The sequence below is a fragment of the Triticum aestivum genome, chromosome 3D, assembly GCF_018294505.1.
Source record: "Triticum aestivum cultivar Chinese Spring chromosome 3D, IWGSC CS RefSeq v2.1, whole genome shotgun sequence".
Classification (NCBI taxonomy): domain Eukaryota; kingdom Viridiplantae; phylum Streptophyta; class Magnoliopsida; order Poales; family Poaceae; genus Triticum; species Triticum aestivum.
In genome coordinates, this window is record NC_057802.1 from 616386820 (window position 1) to 616406589 (window position 19770).

The 19770-nt window shown below is 42.0% G+C and overlaps 1 protein-coding gene and 1 non-coding gene across 2 annotated transcripts; one reads left to right on the forward strand and one right to left on the reverse strand.

The window, feature by feature from the left end:
* Positions 1-1179: 1179 nt before the first annotated feature.
* On the reverse strand, positions 1180-3249 carry LOC123075978 (GDSL esterase/lipase At1g28580). Its single transcript, XM_044498459.1, has 4 exons — positions 2895-3249; positions 2589-2804; positions 2026-2454; positions 1180-1868 (listed from the first exon to the last, which is right to left on the reverse strand). The coding sequence occupies exons 1-4, from the start codon at positions 3145-3147 to the stop codon at positions 1630-1632; spliced, it is 1137 nt and encodes a 378-aa protein (XP_044354394.1). The 5' UTR covers positions 3148-3249; the 3' UTR covers positions 1180-1629.
* A 10403-nt stretch (positions 3250-13652) lies between these two features.
* Positions 13653-13725, forward strand: TRNAK-CUU (transfer RNA lysine (anticodon CUU)). Its single transcript has one exon. It is a non-coding gene; the product is annotated as a tRNA-Lys (tRNA).
* Positions 13726-19770: the final 6045 nt, after the last annotated feature.

Below are 19770 nucleotides of genomic sequence, written 5' to 3' on the forward strand. Positions count from 1 at the left end.
ATAATCGGCAAATAGAACTAAGTGGGCTCCTAGCCAATATTATCGCACCTGCATCAATTTTGAAAACCTTCTAGAGGTTCCCTTCAGTTTTCTTGGTAAGTTTCCTCTGGTTTTGTTTTCAAAGTTTTTTGTTCAATTTTTTGGGTTTTTTCGTACATTTTGTTTTCATTTATTTTTAAATTTTCTATTTATATTTTAAAATTTATTTTATAATTCATGAATATTTTTAAAATGCACGACCTTGTTCTAAATTCATGATAATATTTATAAATTTGTGAAGTTTTTAAAATTTTGAAAACTTTTTATGAAGTCACAAACATTTTAACAAATTTCCAATTTTAACAAATTCATGAACCTTTTAAAATTAGTGAACCCTTTTTAGGTCCATGAATATTTTTTCCAAATGGGCGAACTTATTTGATTTCACCAATTTGTTCAGACTTCAAGAAAATCGGTTTCGCTATCAATTCGGTTGACTTCACCGGAAGAGCAGCAAGAGAACCAACATGCGACCGTTTTATTTTAGAAGTGTACCAGCCTGTCTAAGCATTCCTTGCAACGCGAGGGGAGTTTGTGCACCGGCCCGCTACATACCGCATGCGAGCGCCAGCGCGCTAAAACAGGCGATGAACGCGCTGACGAGGAGGTCTCCTTTACCAGCATTCATATCGGCGGCGACTCGGTGAGCTGCGTGCAGGAATCTCCACACCCTTCGATCCTGTTTTACTTTCTAATTATACGGGAACTAATTACTGTGAAAATACTAGGTGATCATGGGTTAGTTTGACTCCAGACTTTTTTGAAAACTGTACCTTTATAAAAGATTTTTTTGGAGCTGGGTCGTCCGAAACGAAGGAGAGGATCAAATTTACAACAGGTGACTATTCTTTTGGGAGAAATTTTCAATAGGTGACTATGACTTGATTATAGGAAAAAATGAGTAGCTCCCTATTTTCTTTGTAATTTTATGTTTCCTAACCAACTTTCATCTTATCTGATTGGACTCTCCTATACACCTTGGTTTTTCAAAGAAAAAAAAAAGTAAATCTTCGGGCAACCTTTCAGCCTAGCTTCAACACATGCGGCTGGATGGTAGGAGTACGCAAAGTTTAACACAATTAATGAATTATGTACATGGTGTCGATAGAATGTTAGCTGGTTTTTCAGACAAGAGCAACATCTCAAAACAAGTTTTCGCCCCACTTTATATAAGAACAGATACAAGATAGTGGGGAAATCCCAAAACAAGCAACCCAAAAGAAAAGAAAAATAGACAGCCTGGCTAAAATCTGTCATATCTGAAAGTAAGGGGGAAAAAGGGATTTACTTGTTTTTTCTAGATGTTCATCTTAGTGTAACAAGAATGCTTGACAAATTTGCACGCGAAATGGTATAGCATTGCCTTGTCAGTGAAATAATAATAAAATTAAATGTACCATTTGAAGGTAACACTTCGTGTTCACCTTGTCTTTTCTGCAGAGGTTAAATTGCTAAAGCTTTCCACCTAAAAAAATTACAGGTAGAATTTAATGTGACCATAAACACATCTCTTTTTTTTTACTTTTTCTGACATAGAAAAAAAAACACGCGCGGGAACATGTGCTCCTCGGAGCCGAATTGGCTTTCCCGTTAATAGACCATATCGTCGCGGACGACACTGGCGAGGGGCGGGTGCGCATAGGGGCCCTTGAGCCAGGTGTTGGCGATGAAGCGGTAGGGCGCCTCGGTGAGGTGGATGCCGTCCCAGCTGACATGCGCGTCTGGGTCGTCGCACACCGTGGCACCGGGCAGCCCGCACGACGAGCTCATGTTGTAGTTGTACGGGCCCCCGCCGCCGCAGCACGCCCTCAGGGCTCCCCTCTTGTACCCTGCATTTGGCCACAAATCTCATCTTGTTATTGCATTACACATTATCTTGGACAAATACTCTGTCCCTAAAGGCGTACTCTTTCTCATTGAAACAGAAGACACACACTAGTAGGAAAGGAAGAAGACGTAGGGGATGCGGTTGGGAGTGGCACTGACCGTAGAGGTGAGGTGTGCGTGCGAACTGGATGTAGGGGGTGTAGTAGTCGGCGTAGATGATGCGGGAATCCGGGCGGCGGCGCTGGAGCTGGTTGAGGGCGACGCGGAGCACGGCGTTGTGGTAGAGGGCGACGCCGTTGAACTTCTTGAGGCAGCCGGTGCGGGGGTCGTAGTCGCTACGGTCCTCGGACGGGTACATGGTGAGCGTGATGGGGATGCACCCAGCGGGGAGGTTGCCCGGCACAAGCACGTGCCGCGCGCCCTCGTCGAGCAGAGCCTCGATGCCGCCGATGATGGACTCCACCACCTTGGGCACCATCTGGGTCTTCACCTTTTCCAAGCTCCACTCCGCCTTCCACGCGAAGCTGTAGTCGTTGCCGCCCAACTCGCCGAACACGAAAAGCGCCTTCCCGAAAAATTCCTTGCACTCTGCATTTCATTTGGGTTTTTTTTCAAGAAGAGAAACCAACAAGAAAACTGAGAACCCACTTGATGCTCCATTTTGAGTTAATAAAATTTACTTTTTATCAAAAAAAAAAAGAAATCTCACAACAGGTGATTACCTTGTGGGGAGGAGCAGATGGTCTCCTTAACCTCCTGGAACCACTCGAGCTGGCAGTTCATGGAAGTGTTGAAGGGCGGGATGCTCCACACGTTGTTGTCCCTGAAGTACTTGAGGTCCAGCGCGGTGGCGCCCATGACAGCGAAGTTGGCGCCCTGGCTGAAGTTGGTGCCCTTGTTCGCCGACGGCGGCAGCAGCGGCACTCCCAACCTCTCGGCTGCAAACATCAATCAGTCAACTATCAATCATCCATTTCGATTCAGCAGGCACGTGTACATGTTGGATCGACGACAGAGGAGGTACGTACCCAGGAAGTCAATGACGAGACGGCCGTTGGAGCAGCGGGCGTAGGGCGGCGGGAACTTGGGCATGTTGGGCAGCTTGCCGGAGTTGATGATGACGAAGTTGCCCGTGTCGGAGAAGGAGTCGCCGAAGCTGAATATGGCGTTGTAGTACTGCGGCAACGCAGCCGCCTCCGCCGCCACCATCCAACCGGCGGCCAGGCACAAGAGGACGATACACCACGACGGCAACCCCAAGAACCCCCTCGTCGTCTCCATGGTCACCGCCAAACCAAACTTGGCCCCTCACGAAACAGTGTGCGGAAGAAACAAGGCAAGGGAAGAGGAAATGGGACAGCTACAAGAAAAGGAGTGCTTAGGGGTTTGTTATAAGGGCGGGCCTCGACGACGCCCCGTAAAATTACCAGTTTACTAATCGGGGCCGCCATGGACTTTCGTGAGGATCCCCACATGGTTCCGAGCCGCGCAGTTTTCCATTGACAATCGCTCCCGCTTTACGTGGTGCATTAATTACCACGCTCCCTGCCGATCGTGATCTGGATGCGCTTAGCGCTTAATTAACCAGGGTTCCTCGCTGATTCCATGAAAGAAAAAGCAACATCATCGCTGACACTTCTTGCTTCTGGGGAAGTATACTCTATGCAACTCCATGTACTACTCAATGATGAAGAAAAAAGAAAAGTAGAATTCATCTGAGCAGGGCTCCAGGGTTAGAGTCAAAGGGAAGAAGGGATCATACGTAGTGATACGGCAGGGCACGTTGTAGAGAGAGGGGCAGCACTAACACTCCCAAGATAGGCGCTAGAAAATTAATTATTGGAGGATTGGCTATCTCCCCCATCCTTATCTACGACGACATGGCCAGCCACCACAACGTATCTCCCCCCATCATTTTTTGAACGATAACAGGAGAGATGTTATATTCATTGTAAAGAAGAACATGGTACAAGGACGCACACTGCTCAGTTTATTGAAGACAGACCGGGCGAAAACCTGAACAATGGCAAGCTTCACCTAGCAAAAACCAAGTCTAAAGCACCACAACACATACGAAACGCCGGTGAGGCCGACGACATACAACACACACGGCCAGGCACTCGAGCATCGCCTTGGCCACTACCAAATTAAGTGCACACCACACCGTCGCATGAATCCGATCCACCACAAGCATATTGGTCACCTCATCGCCACCAGAAAGGGATGATATCTCCGAAAGGAGGCAGACATATGCCGTTCCGATCTGATGACAATGACTAACATGGCCCATCCGACTCTCCTAACACGTGGGGAGTGTCTGCCAACAGCTAGTCCACAAACGCGCCACCGCAGGCTCCATGTCCATCCACCACCACCGGCTGCTGACCAAGCCATAACATCACAATCGAGCCATATTGCTTCTTCCATTGAAGCTTACCTACCTGTACAAGGAAAGGTGTATGTCCTGGTAGTAATGTTTAGCTGGGCGACATGAGCATCTTTATTTAGCACTTCCTACCGGTGGTAGAGATTGTAAAACAGCTACACTTGATGAACTGGAAAGGTGGCGATTCATGATCTCATCAAAGTCCGGACCCTTCCTCTTGTTGTGCCAGTGGCGTTTCTTCTCGTCCTGAACGCGCTTGCGCTGGCCTCCGAACTTGGCGTTAACATCGTCACATGGTTTTTCTCAGAATCAAAATCGACTTGCACATTTTTAGGGAAGTCAATTGTTTCTCAGAATCAAGACCAACCTGCATCAATTTGGGTAAGTTAAATTTTTTTAGAGGAGCTTTCAGCCCTTTGGAACCACAAACAAAAAACACATCAAATACTTGTGCTTGGTCTGCAACATAATAGAAACTGGCCTGATACCTGGCAAGACACAAGACAAAACTGAATATAAATGAACAAAAAAATAAAGAAAAACAAAGATGAAATTTTCTAAGAAATAATGAATTTAGAATTTCGGCTAGTCCATTTTTTCTTTGACAAGAGGACGCACCTACGTACTAGCCAGCGGTGATCAACCTGAGTGGTGCATGCTTCGGACATACATCCTCCACACCTCACAGCATAAGCCAGCTAGCTATAGCATTATATTGTATTGAGCAGATCCCAGAAACTACACACAAATGTTGGAGCTCATAGATACATATTATTATATGTGTGTAAGTTTTGATCGATCGATCGATCTAATGGCACTTAACTACGGTAGGAGGTCTGTGTATATATACAAAGTCAGAGTTTAATTAATCTTAATGTGGGGATGCTAATAAAAGGCATGGGCAGGCCTATAATATGTGTTACATTCTATAAGAACGAGATAAAGTAAAACTAAAACAATATAAAAAATAATGAAGTTTTCTAGGAAAAAATAAATTAGTGGCAACGGTATTACCCTTTAAGAAAAACATGAAACCAACCATGACAAACTTCGCACAAAATTTACAAAGAAACTGCGGCTTTTCATAATATGCAAGAATAACCATATGATGGTGAATATTTAGAAAAAAATGAGTTTCTTAAGAAGGATTGAATTAGTGGCATTGATATTTTGCCCGTAAAGAAGGAAGAAAATGAATAGAAACTAAAAAAAAAGGTTTATAAGGAAAAATAAATTAGTGACATTGGTAGTACCCTTGAAGAATAAATAAAATGAAAAACTATAATAAAAAATGTAAAGTTTGCATACAATTTACAGAGAAATCCTGCTTTTTTACTATATGCAAGAACAAGCATATAATAGTGAAATTTTCACAAAATAATATTAATAAAAAGAAACAAATTAGTGGCACACTTATTACCTTCAAGAAGAAAGAAAATGAAAATAATAATGATAATGAAGTTTTCTATGAAGAATTTATTAGTGACATTGATATTACCCATTAGGAAAATGAAAATTAAAAATTAAAAACAAGTAATGAAAATTTTGCACATAATTTACATAGAAATTTTGTTTTTGTTATAACATTCAAATATAACCATATAAGAGTGGAATTTCGGAAAGAAGGTTTACTAAAAAGAAATTAATTTGTGACATTGGTATTACTTAAAGAAGGAAGAAAACGAAATAAAAACTAAAACTAAAACGAAACTAAAACTAAAACTAAAACGAAAATGAAAATGAAATAAAAACTAAAGAAGGAAGAAATTAGTTTTCTATAGAAGAATGAATTAGTGGCACTGGTGTTACTCTTTAAGAAGAAATAACTGAAAATAAAAAACCTTAACAAAATACTTGCACACAACTTTGCAGTGAAATTGTTTTTTTAATATGCAAACAATAAGCATATAATTGTGTAATTTTCGCGCACTTGGTAATTTACAAGCATACTATACAGTACTTGGGTGTATACATTTCCACTAATCCAACATGCCCAAAATACCCATGTATAGTGAAGAAAAGTGACTAAAAATCAAAAGAAAAGCAAAAGTGCATAAAAAAGGCAATATGTAACGGACTTCAGCCAATAGAAAAATAGACTTAGACTAAATTGGGACAAGTAAAAGTTCAGCCCAAGAAAAAAAATCGACTTACCCCAAATAGGTGCAAGTCAATAATTAGTCTAAGAAGCCATGAAACAACAACAAGAAAAAACAACATGAATCTTGATATAACAATCAAATAGTCAGAAAATCGACTTATTTAAATTTAAAAATCAGGATTCAGAGAGATGTGCACCACTTTGGCAGCGCGCTAGCGCAATCGGTGAAGACTTTCCTATCCAAGTAGTACATCGTGACATATCCTACAACATGCATGTTGTGTGTGATGACAGATTAGTTATATGCCACTTTGATAGACTGCATAAGTTGAGATTCTAGCTTGATCGTTCATTTTTTATTCAGTGATACGCGTGTAGGCCATGTGTACGCGTGCAGAACATAGAAGGGCATCCAAAGACTTCACGACAGGCAATTAATGCATAGCTTTTATATTTGCAAGGTTACACACATAGACCCTAACTTCATAGGATTGTCGTCGAAATCTTCTGTCTGGCCACACATAAATACCCCAACTTTCTAGAATTATCGTCGGCTGATCAGCTAGTTGCAGTACAGTCCCTAACCTTTCCCTGATATTTTTCATGAGGATGGTACGTATGCCCATCCCAGCTTTTATAGTTTTCAGTTTGTTTAGGGATCTTCTTTTCACGTAGTATGTACATAAGGTCAAACATAGGCCGCGGCTGCTCCACGGTGGAATGAGGGTAGTCATGAAATGGGAAATACACAAATTCAACAAAGAATTTTTCTTCGGCTATAGATTGATTGATCTAATTACTACTTTTAGAAAGCATATATCAAAACTGAACTGTGTGATGGTGTGTGCAAAGGGAATAGAATTAAGATATCCACACAAAATATAAAAGGATAGAAATAAGATACTCCCTATGTTCCATAATGTAGTGTTATAGATTTTTTAAGTCAAGATTTGACCAACTTTATCGAGAAAACTATTTATGTCTACAATACCAAATATATAAAATATGAAATTAATTCTTATAATGAATCTAATGATACATTCTTGTCATTCTAGATGTAATTTTTTTCTAAAATGGTCAAAGTTTGTGAGGTTTGACTTAAAAAAAAGTTATATGCACTACATTATGAAACGGAGTGAGCATCGTGAATGCAAGCGGCAGCAAGACTTATCCGGTCAATAAGAAAGTTGTTGAGAGGCACGTAAAGCCCATGAACCATTAGCAACAACTTCCTTGAGAGGGCTTGCTTCAGTAGCAGACCGACTTCATCGCAGGACGGCTACTCAGATCAGCGGTCGCACTGAAGTGACTCACAAAAAGGTGGTCAGGCATTCGAATTTTATCCAACTATTGTTTTTTTGTGCTTTCTAGGAAACATAGGAAAACTTTTTCTTCAAATATTGTTTTACTTTAAAGTGGACATTTTTAGAAACTGCTAAAAAAATAAATTGTGACAGATAAATTAGATGTGATTTTTTTCAAATTCAAAAAAATTATAGATATTTTTAAAAAATGAAATAGTGAAAATATGTTAAAATCCAACCATATTTAAAATGTTTTTAACATTTTTTAAAAATATGCTATCATTTTCTTAAGGGGTCATTTTTCATAAAGTTTTGAACATTTTCGAAAATATTGAATTTCATTAAAAGTATTTGTTTTTGTAAAATGCAAACACTTCTCCAAAATTTCGGATTATTTCTAACATGATTTTCTTAAAGTTTTGTAATTTTTGGAAAAACTTATAAAAGGGGAGTAAACTATTAAAAAGAAAATAACCGGGTAAACCAAGAAAAAGAAAAAGGCAAGAGGGTCCCCAAACCAGACCTTGTACAACGTGTGTGTGCTCGCTAAATGGGACGGCCCATAAAGGAATCGCTACATGAGTATGTTGTGCGCCTGTCCGACAAATACATGCACATAGCGTCCAATGTGGATACAGGGTCAGGACCTGACTACTCCTGCACATGTCGTAAGCGAGGCCCAGTTTTACTATAGCTATGTTTTTACATTGTCCGTCTCTGATGGTGTCGTGCTAAAAAAACTCATTTCACACAAAAGCGACACAGACAAAGAGGGTATGTGTCACACATAGGATATCTAAAACAAAGCTAGCTAGGGGCCATTGTACTACTCTATATGCCATGCATCTCGTGTAGATCTTTGTGACTGGCGGGAAGTGGGCATTTACGACAATCAGCCGCCAAAAGAGTGGTTGGTGCCGGCGAGCATTTGGGGGTTTCTGTTGGTCGTCAGTTAGTAGTGGGAAGGCCGAGATCAGGCGAGGCGGGCGGTCCATGGGGACAAGTATAGATGAGTAGATGACAACCGGGTAACTACTTTACCGTGGATGGTGATGCATGCCAACGGTCTATTGTGTATATGAGTAAGCCGTCAGCACCATAAATAAAGCACATCCTACTCCACATACATGAATGCACTAACAAAACCAACATAAGCTCACAAAAATTCTTGACCCGAGGCAAAACAACAACCTATTAACGCGTGTTGGTTTTACCTGAAAGAAATAACTAAAAACAATTCTAATAAATAGTTAATTAGTGGAATTGATATTACCCTTAAATAAAAAAATTCAAAATAAATAAGTTTTCTAAAAACATGAATTAGTGGTATTGGTACTACCCTTTAAAAAGAAAGAAAATTAAAAAACAAATAAGGAAAAATTTACACTCAGTTTACACAGAAATTGTGCTTCCTATAATATGCAAGTATAAGCATATAATAAATGAAATTTTCGCAAAAAAAGTTTTTTAAGAAAGAATGAATTATTTTCTTTGTTATTATCCTTAAAGAAGAAAGAAAATGTAATATTTTTCTAAAATATAAATGAAAGTTTTCTAAGAAATATGAACTAGTGATCTTGGTATTATCCTTAAAGGAGAAGGAGAATGAAATAAAAAACTAAAAAAACAAAGGTTTCTAAGGAATAAGGAATTAGTGGCATTGGTATTACCCTTCAAGAAGAAACTAGATGGAAAAGAGAAGAAAAAACAAACAAATAATTAATTTGCACACAAATTACATCAAATTATTTTTTATTATAATATGCATGAACAAGCATATAATATTTGAATTTTCACAAAAAAGGAAGTTACCTAAGAAGGAGTGAATTCATGGCATTGGTAGTATACCATTAAATAAAAGATAAAATGAAATAAAAACTAAAACTAAATCAAATAATGAAGTTTTTCTAAGAAAGAATGAATAATTGTCTTACCCTTTAAGAAGAAAGAAAGCAAAAAAACTAAGACAGAATAACAACAACAACAACAATAATGGTTTCTAAGAAACATTGAATTATTGGCTTTCATATTCCCTTTTAGAAGAAAGCAAATAAAAAATAAAAAAATAATGAAAAATGAAACACAATTTACACATAAATTGTGTTCTTTATAATATGCAAGAAGAAGCATATAATAGTGGAGTTTTCACGCTAAAAAAAGTTCCCTAAGAAGGAAAGAATTAGTGGTATTGGTACTACCATTAGAGAAGAACTAAAATGACATCAAAACTAAAACATCATCAAAATAATGAAGTTTTTCTAAGAAAGAATGAATTAGTGGCTCTGATATAACCCTTTAAGGAGAAAGAACATCAGATAAAAACTAAAACTAAATCATAATAATTAAGTTTTCTAAGAACAAAATATATTAGTGCCTTTGGTATTGCCTTTTACAAGAAAGAAATTAAAGATTTATGAAACAAATATTGACAAAAATTTCATACAATTTACGTAGAATGTTTTCATAATATACAAAAATAATCATATAATAGTGGGGTTTTCACACAAAAATGGAAGTTTCCTGAGAATGAATGAATTAGTGGCATTGGTTTTATTCCATTAAAGAAAAAACGTGAAAAAATAAACTAAATCAAAATCAACATAATGAGCTTTTTCTAAGAAATAATGAATTGATGGATTTGGTATTACTCTCAAATTAGAAATAAAATGAAATTAAAACTAAAATAAAATAATGAATAATAAGGTTTTCTAAGTAAGAATGGATTAGTGGCATTGGTATTACCCCTTAAGATAAACGAAAATGAAATATATCTACAACAAACAATGATATAAAATTGCACACAACATACACACTTTTTTTGTTTCTGCTCACGAGATCATATGCTCCCGCATGAAAAATATATATATTAAAATTAATATAAAAATCTGAACTTTTTTAGGAAAAAACATTGATGAATACTCAACATCTCTACACATTTTCATGAAGAAACAGCAATCCAAATGCCTTGGTGAAAAAAAACAAAATTGATACTCCAAAAAGTCTGTTTTCGAAAGTATTTTGGAGCATCAATTTTGTTTTAGGAAGAACTTTTGGAATGTTGTTTGCCCAAAGTTTGAACGCACATTGAGAATTCGTCAATGTATGTTCCCAAATAAAATTAGTATTTTTTTACTAATTTTTGAAATTACTGTTTTTTTGCAAGAGAAAAAACAGTAAATTCAGAAAGTATTGGAAAAAAATTGATGCTGCATAGGAGCTTGCGAGCAAAAGGGTACTTTCGTATAGTAGTGGAATAATTGGAAAAAAATTCCCAAGAAGGAATTAATTAGTGGCATTGGTATCACCCTTAAAGAAGAAAGAAAACAAAACAATAACTAAAAAAGTTTAAGAAATTAATTTTATAAGGAATAAAAAATTAGTGGCATTGGTATTACCTTTTAAGAAGATAGAAAATGAAAAAATAACAAAAAAAAGTTTGCACACAACTTTGCACCGAAATTGCACTTTTTGCAGTATGCAAAGAATATATCATATAATAGTGCAAGTTTTAGATATATTTTGTACTATTTGTATTTATACATTGATATTCATGCAACATCCCAAAAATACCCACAGTAGAAAAGAAACCGACTAATAAAGAAAAACAAAGGGAGAGTGGGGAGGGTTGAGTCTCACAAGTAATGTGATTTAGCCCGTTAAGAAACTGATAGACCCAAATACATGGTCAGTGAAAGACCCAGCTCAAAACAACTCACCGAGCAGAACAGTAAAAACGGGAGCACGAATTTCAAAGAAGAAATCAATGCAAAAATCAACTAACACAAAATCAAGTTTGAGGCGACTTACATGTAGCTAAAGTGATGCTAAAAATACCCTTGTAAAAAGGAAAAAAAATGACTAAAAATGCATAGAAACCCCCCAAAAAAGAGACAGTCTGTAAGGGGTTTCATGCCCAATAGAAAAATCGACTTACCCCAGACAGGTGCAAGTCAAAATCCGGCCTATGAAAAATCGAGTTGCCCCAAACAGAGGCAAGTCAAAATTCTAGCCTAAGAACAAATCGACTTACCCCAAACAGGGGCAAGTCAAAAATCATCCTGAAATGCCTTTAAATAACACAAGAAAAAAACATACAGTTTGATTCTTGTCAAAAGAATCGACGATCAGAAAATCGACTTACCCAAATTTACAAATCAGGCGAGTTACATATATCTAAAGTGTTCAAAAATTACTTACTTACATTCACCGTGCTAAAATAAATTTCATGAAATATGAAAATTTGTTAGAAATTTAATAAATTGCCCATACCATCAAAAATATATCTTCATTACATTTAAAAATGTAATCACGTTTCAAAATATGACCATGATTTTTTTAATGATAAAAAAAATGTAAAATCTTGGTCGAGTAATTTTTAAAAATGTTCATACCATTCAAAAAATCATGACAGTGTTAGTGTAATGAAAAGTATGTTTCTTGGAGCACCATCATTGGAGGCTTTGTGCTGTGCGGCTGGATGCCGGAGGCCTTCAATCTGTTCAAGGGCATGCTGGCTCAAGGATTGGGCTTCCTTTCTCCGAGCTCTATCACCAGCGCTTTTAGAGCCTACGCTAGCCTCGTCGATATCCGCATCGGTAAACAACTGCATATGCCGTGCTTTCAAAATCAAGACTCCACTCTGATGTGACCTCGGGGAACTCGCTCCTCACTCTTATCCAAGATAAGACCATTTTTTCTACGAAGAATCCCCATGCGTGTGGAGATTGCCATACAGTTATCAAGTACATGAGCTTAATCGGAGAAGGGGTATAATCGTCAGAGATGCCAATAGGTTTCATCATTTCAAGAATGGACAATGCAATTGTGAAGATTTTTGGTGACAGCCAAATTAGAGTCAGTATGATATCTTGAACGATTAAGCATTGTCAGTGATACCCTTAGTGTCATGGCCCATTTAAAACTTCTTCAGGATATGGTGTCATGTAGTCAAAAAGAAAATCCCAAGCACCTGCAAACAAAAAACCCATCCCAAGGCATGTAAAGGTGCAATCCGAAATGAAACAATTTTAGGACATGTGCGTGGTAATGAGGGTATGATCCAAACAAGACAACACTAAATTGTTGTTAGCTTTGGTACTTTGTTATGTCACAGAAAGAGTTAACAATGCTATAGAGACGTTTGGTACACAATCAAACAAGAATGACAAAAATAGAACTTCCATCTTAAGTAGAAAATTGACGGTTTTAATTTATGTAGGATTGAATTTCAGAAGCTCTCAGAGTCAGAGGTACTAGTACTACCACCAGTTGTAGAATTCCAAAACTACCAGTCCAGTTGATGAAATGAAATGGTGTCTCAAATATGATGCTGTACACTTCCCTATACCGAAGACTAGAAAAGGCAAACAACACGTGAAGGTGGACTAATAAGCATCATAATATTAATTTTCCATTTTTCTCAACATAATTAGTGGCTTGCAGTTCAGTTCAAAAATATCATTAGAAACTTAAGCTACCAGGAGAAGATGGATGTCCGGGTATTGGTTGTTGTATTAAATTTGATGAGCACAAATTCCAGAGATCCTTGCCGCAGCCTTAATTATGAAGAGAAGACGATGCGCATTTGAGGCGCAACAGGAACAAGCTACTGGAATATCTGATATTCTGATCATCACTTTGTAAAATGCTTGAGCTTTTGGATGTTGGGGATAACCAGCTCGGGGGCCAAGACGTCTCTCTGTTAAGTGTGTTCCTAAAATAGATTTCATGGTCCCACATTTGCCAATAGTGATGGAGCCAAGGGGCATAACTGTTCTTTCTTTCGTTAGGGATAGAGCTCTATCCCATGGTACACATGTCAATTGGCTGAGTCTGACCATATTCTGAAGATGCCATCATGGCTTTCAATTCATTCAACCACTGTGCTGATCGATCATAATCTCCTTTTTCCCCTCGATTTCTGCAGGTGCTCGCTTCTTTGTACACGTAAATGGAGAAAGATTGTGTAAGATCCTTGGAACATGTCACACAACAAGCCCGTCTAGCTCAGTTGGTAGAGCGCAAGGCTCTTAACCTTGTGGTCGTGGGTTCGAGCCCCACGGTGGGCGCGTGTTGTAGTTTGTTATTTTTTTATATTGTGCCTGCTTATAACAAATTCTGTACTGATTTTTGCCCAACAAAATGCACCTTCTGATATTTTCATGTGTGCTTACAAACTGCATTTTCTTGTGTACTGACTTGTTGACATGTACAACAATGCAGACAAAAGAAAAGGTAAATTTTCATTTCTCAAAATTCAGCAGGGAAAAGAGAGGATCATATAACTACAACAGAATTCTGTACTGATTTCTGCCCAACAAAATGCACCTTCTGATATTTTCATGTGTGCTTACAAACTGCATTTTCATGTGCGCTGACTTGTTGACATGTACAACAATGCAGAAAAAAAGAAGGTAAACTTTCATTTCTCAAATTTCAGAAGGGAAAGAGAGGATCATATAACTACAACAGAATACTTACATTACACGGTGAGTTATATATTCTAATAATAACATACTTGCTCGTGTCCTCTGCTATCTACAGTTTTTTCTTTTCTTTTCCGGGTAGTGTACAGTGGATTGCTGTCAAAGATCTACAAGTTGAAGCTTACTAATCGAAGGGCAACTCCAATGCGGAAAACGCAAACGGATGCGGCTTTTGTCCGCTTTTTGTTTGTTTGGCTCTGGGCTTTGGGTTTTGTCCATCCCCGTCCGCATTTGGGTTGGCAGTGCGCCCAATGCACCGAGGGATTTTCGTCCATACGACTGGTATGCAGCCATATTTTTGCTCTCTTTGCGTACATATCAAAAACATTGCACAAAATTCACATAATTCAACCAAATACAAATATCATAGTTCCACAACCAAATAAAATCTCATAGTTTATAAATCAGATAAAATTTAAATTGTCACAAATATATTTGAAAGAAAAAAATAGCCGATACATCTGTTGGTTGCCAAGGTGAGCCCACATATGCACAACCAAATCATCTTGTAGTTGAATGTGAGTTTTCCAATCACGCATTTGATGATGAAATTCGGTGAACCGTGCAAACGTTGCCGCTTCTCCATGCTCAGGCACAACATTTTCACCATGAAACTGAAACCCTTGATCGAAGATTTCATCCTCACGCTCATCGTCTTTGATCATGTGGTCCATGATCACACAAGCAGTCATCACCACCCACAACTTCTTGGTGCTCCGAGTTCTAGCAGGAATACCGAACGATGCCCCATCGAAATTGAAGAACACCGAAAGCACGCTCCACATCCTTTCCAGCACTCTCTTGTGCTTGGGAAAATCCCCGCCTCTTCTCTCCTATCGGGTTGGAGATTGTCTTGACAAGAGTAGTCCACTAAGGATAGATACCGTCAGTTAGGTAGTATCATTTGTTGCAGTGAACATTGACCTTTGGGCAGTTGCCTTATGCAAGCCTTGCAAACACCGGAGAGCGCTGAAGCACGTTGATGTCATTATGAGAGCCGGCCATGCCGAAGAAAGAATGTCAAATCCAGAGATCTTGTGAAGCCATGGCCTCAAGTATGACCGTGCTAGCTTTCACATGGCCCCTATACTACCCTTGCCAAGCAAAAGGGCAGTTCTTCCACTCCAAGTGCATACAATCTATGCTACCAAGCATCACCGGGAAGCCCCTATCGGCATTGATCGCCAACAACCGGGTTGTATCTCCAGCAATTGGCTCTCTCAAGTACTCCGAGCCAAATACTGCTACCACAGCCACCTATGCATGGATTCTAGGAATGTGGACTCGCTCATGCGGACATACTCATCAATAAGATCACCGGATAGCTGCAGTGCATTTCTGATAAGAGGAGAAGCCAACCTTTCCTAGGGCATCCTTCTTGCATTCGAAATACTTATCGTACGCCACCACCCCCTCCCGGCTACGACTGAACACATGTCTAGCCATTCGGAAGCGGCGCCGGAATAGGTTGTGTTTGAAGAGTGGGTCAGCGGACTGGAAGTAGTCCTGCCAGAGTAGGCAATGGCCGCTTTCTCCGTTGCGATTCAAAACCGGAGTATGCCCCAGGATCGAGCCACTAACCATCGGCCGCTGCCTACTAATGTGGTCATGGATGACCAAAGTAGCAACCACAATCTCCTCATCGTCGGACGATGAATCATCTGAATCGCAAATGAAGTTGTTGAAAAGTACTCATAGCCATTATCCATTTGTACCTTCCGGGTGAAACGTCGAACACCTTGCGGGCGTGGCGGAAGAAGCCGGCAGGTGAAGAACTCCGCGTCTCTTCCAGACCAGGCAGCAGGCCTGTTGACGCGGAGGCGACCATGGCGGCGACCAGCGAGGGAGGTAGCCGAGCTTGGAGCGTTGCTGGCAGCGGCGGAGGAGAGCGGGTGGCGTGAATGTGGGGGTGCTACGACGGCGGCAAAAACAGTCCACCAATGCCGGCAAGAACGGTTGTCGGGCGTGGCGTGCTGCTGGGGAGGTATGTGGGTGCAGGCGGCGACATGGCCAACGTACAACGGGAACTGGGCGGCGGCGGCAAGGGCGGGGTGGCTGTCGACGGGAGAGGAGGGAAATGGACAATGTGCCACTGACTGGCGGGCCAGGGAGGACTAGGGCGGGCGTCGCGCGCGTCCGCGCCGACGCGAACCCGGCTCAAATTTGGGCTTGATATGGGTCACATGCGGACAAAATGCGGACACTCGTCCGTTTACGTCGGCACGTTGGGCTGCAGCTGCTGTGCGTTTTAACTCAAACGGACATGCGCAGCGTCGGCGCGTTGAAATTGCCCTAACCCTACATCTTACTTACTGTTTATGTATGGCAAGAGGCATAGCAGGGGGTATTGTATTGGTGCTGGTGTCGGTCACCCCACCATCTTAAGCAAAAACACCTGCAAACCCATGATTCAAAAAAAAAAAACACCTGCAAACCCAGTGGTTGTTACATCTGTGCTGCTTGCTGGGTGGGATATGCCTCTTCTTCGTCGTCGTCTCTGCCGTCTCTTTGGCGGCCACACACCATGCCTGTGGTGCACGATGTCGTCGACGTCGGCGGTCCCGACCTCCTGTACACCTTGCGGTGTTCCCCTTCTTGTTTTATCTGCAAACAAGTAGTAATCTTTTTCGGTCTACTACATTGTTTCAGTTCGTGCGTGGTACTGTACAATACATAGTACACTGAATAAGTCTGTTTCAGTTGACGACGTGACGGACGGCCGGACCAGCGCGAAGCTCGTCCACACCGCCCATGTTCGGTAGCACGCGAAGTTTCAATCAACATATAATGCGCGGAGAGAATGCTGGCTAGCTGACACGACCCACGTCCGTGAAGTATGATTGCATATATCAATTTCAAGGTATGAGATATGACACGACCCACGTCCGGTACGTGTGTATGTAGCGTGGGGCCGGCTGGCCGCGCGGCGGTACGTACGTCCATGTGTACGTGGTCGGGCCCAACTGCACGTACGCGTGCGACACGGTCCAAGGAGACAGTACGTGGCACGTCGTTTGCACGTACGCATGCGGGACAGTCAACCCTGACTTTGGAGCAACCATGCACGCAGAGCAGTCGCCGCCGCGCGCGTGCGTTGCGGGGACTTGACAGGTGGGCCCGGTGTAACGCATCCCGGTCACAACGCAACCACCCTGGCCTGACGGGGGCCTCGGCGTGCATTCGTGCATGCGTATACCACGTACACACGAACAAAAAAATGCATCCCCTCAACAACAACAAAAATGCATGCACCATATTTGTAACTACTTCCGACAAAAAAAAAAGTCAGATCTATTATAAAAGTTCATCCAAAAAAATTATAGAGTACATATCTAGTGAAAACCATACATTCAACGCAAACATGGAAACTTGATCCTCTGCCGTTGGATTGGAAATGTGCACTGCGAGATGGGAGTACTTACAAATTGCAAATTGGACCCCGCAATAATTCTATACCTCGGTACAGAAACATGCCGAGGCTGAGCCGTGTCGTCCCTTTCCCCATGGCGCCATCCAATCCCGATTCGAGTTCCTACCATGAGAAGCTAGGGTTAGGAGACGATGCTTCCCTCCAGCAGGACCCCCTCGCTAAGCGCTGGGCCAGCGGTGCGCCTGAATCCTCGGTGGTGATTGTCGGAGTAATGGGCCACGGGTAGCCTAACCCGAGTCCCTGAGCCTTTCAAGACATTGGGCCGGCTGCGCCCCATAAGCATCCGGAATGAAGCGCCGCCTTATGGTGGCCGGCTGGCTCATGAGGCCGGCCTCCAGAAGACGGCGCCAAGACGGGCCGACTCCTATCTGGCGGCCTCCAGAGAGGCCGGCTCCTAGCAGTCGGCCCACGGCGCCCTCAAAGTCTGCGCCTCCATTAATAAGACAAGACAGGGTGTGGCTACAGTGTAGTCCATCACCCCCACGTCCGGGGCAAGGCGCGGCCACAGTGCCCCGTACAGGCGGAGATCTCCGCAAGGCGCAGGACTGTTGCCACTCCACCCTTGACGTCACTCCTGACAGGCGGAGCCCTGTTCCCACGACGGCCTGCAGGCGGCGGGCCCTACCAGGCAGCGAGAGCCCGGAAGACGGCGGAAGCCCGACCAGTCAGACCCAAGGGAGGCCGGCCTCTAGCAGGCGGCCCATTCCTCCCTCGGGGTCCGTGCGCCATTAACCAGAAGAGACACGGAGTGGCTACAGTGATCCCCACCAGGCGGCGGGACTGTAGCCACGCTCCCCTGACCAAGCATGCGTCATTAGCACTGCGGCTACAGTAATCAGCAGCCGACCAGACCCGCAAGTGGCGGGGGCGGCCTGTCGGCTCCGTACCAGACCAGTCGACGGGGCCCGCCGGGCGGCGAAGAAGCCGGCGACCAGAGACACTGACAGCCGGGTCCTACACCCGGCCGGGTTACCATTGTACCCCTAGGGGGTAGGCCTATATAAACCCCTAGGGCACCCATGCAAAGGGTTCCCAACCTGTTAGAACTAGACTCACACATAGAGAGAGGAGAGAGCAAGCCTTGCCTTCTCCTACCTCTAGCATACAGCTCGAGGAGCACCATTGTACTCACTAGTGCCTTAGTGATCATGCGGAGACCCCGCAGAGCAGGACTAGGGGTGTTATCTCCTAGGAGAGCCCCGAACTTGGGTAAAGTGCGCCGGCGTTCGTGTCTACGCCTCATCCCGCTTCCAGGCACCGGCGACGTTCTACTCGCTCTCACCATGATAAGCCATCCATTGGCATATGTCGCACCCAACCCCCGACAGTGATTGTCCCGCCAGCAGTGACATTCCTCCTCCGAGCGTTTCGTGGTGGGCCTGCGGTCAGCGAGCGGCGCAGGTGATTCCTCTCTGGCGATTGTCCAGCCAACCGTGCCAGTACTCGTCCGAGCGTTCCCCAGCGACGTCGTGCTGGATCTAGGTCCCCAGGTATGAGGATGTCCAGTGTCCATATTTTCTGTTTTGCCCTGTTCTCCTCCCATGGCTCATCTAGTTGTTCCCTCTTCTCTAGATTGGGCTAGATCTGCAAAGCAAATAGAGGAGGGGACAAGGTCGTAGCTAATTGGGTTGTCTCCTCAAGGATTAGCACATCCTTTGAAGGAAGTAGGAGAGGGAACGAAGTAGTGGCATCTTGTCAGCAGATGCAGATTTTGGTCTTGAAGAAATTGGGAAGGTATAATTTATGTTCTCCTAATTAAGTGTTATATACGTCTATGACTATATGTGCCTGGAGTGCGTGCTCTGTGCGACCGAGGTCTAATGAAAATTGATATATGTCTATGAACTGCTACTGCTACTGTCTAGATGGAATTTAGATTATGATAAGTATGTGAATTTAGAAAGCTCGAGTGGTGTCTAGGGCTTGTACGTGCTTCTACAAATTTGCTAGATTAATTTATGTGTGTGCTACTGCTAGTAGTGTGATTGACAGCGAGAAAAAAAAAGTGTGCCATTGCTACTAGTCCTATTGACAGTGAACTGGTACTGCTAGTGCCATCTTTACATCATATTTTTGGCTGAAAACATTCATGTGTAGTCATAGATGATTAACTTACAACCCAGTCGTTTCATTTAAGTCAACATGTGGTTTAGATGATTGAACTTATAATCAGCAAATTATATGAAATTCATTTAAAT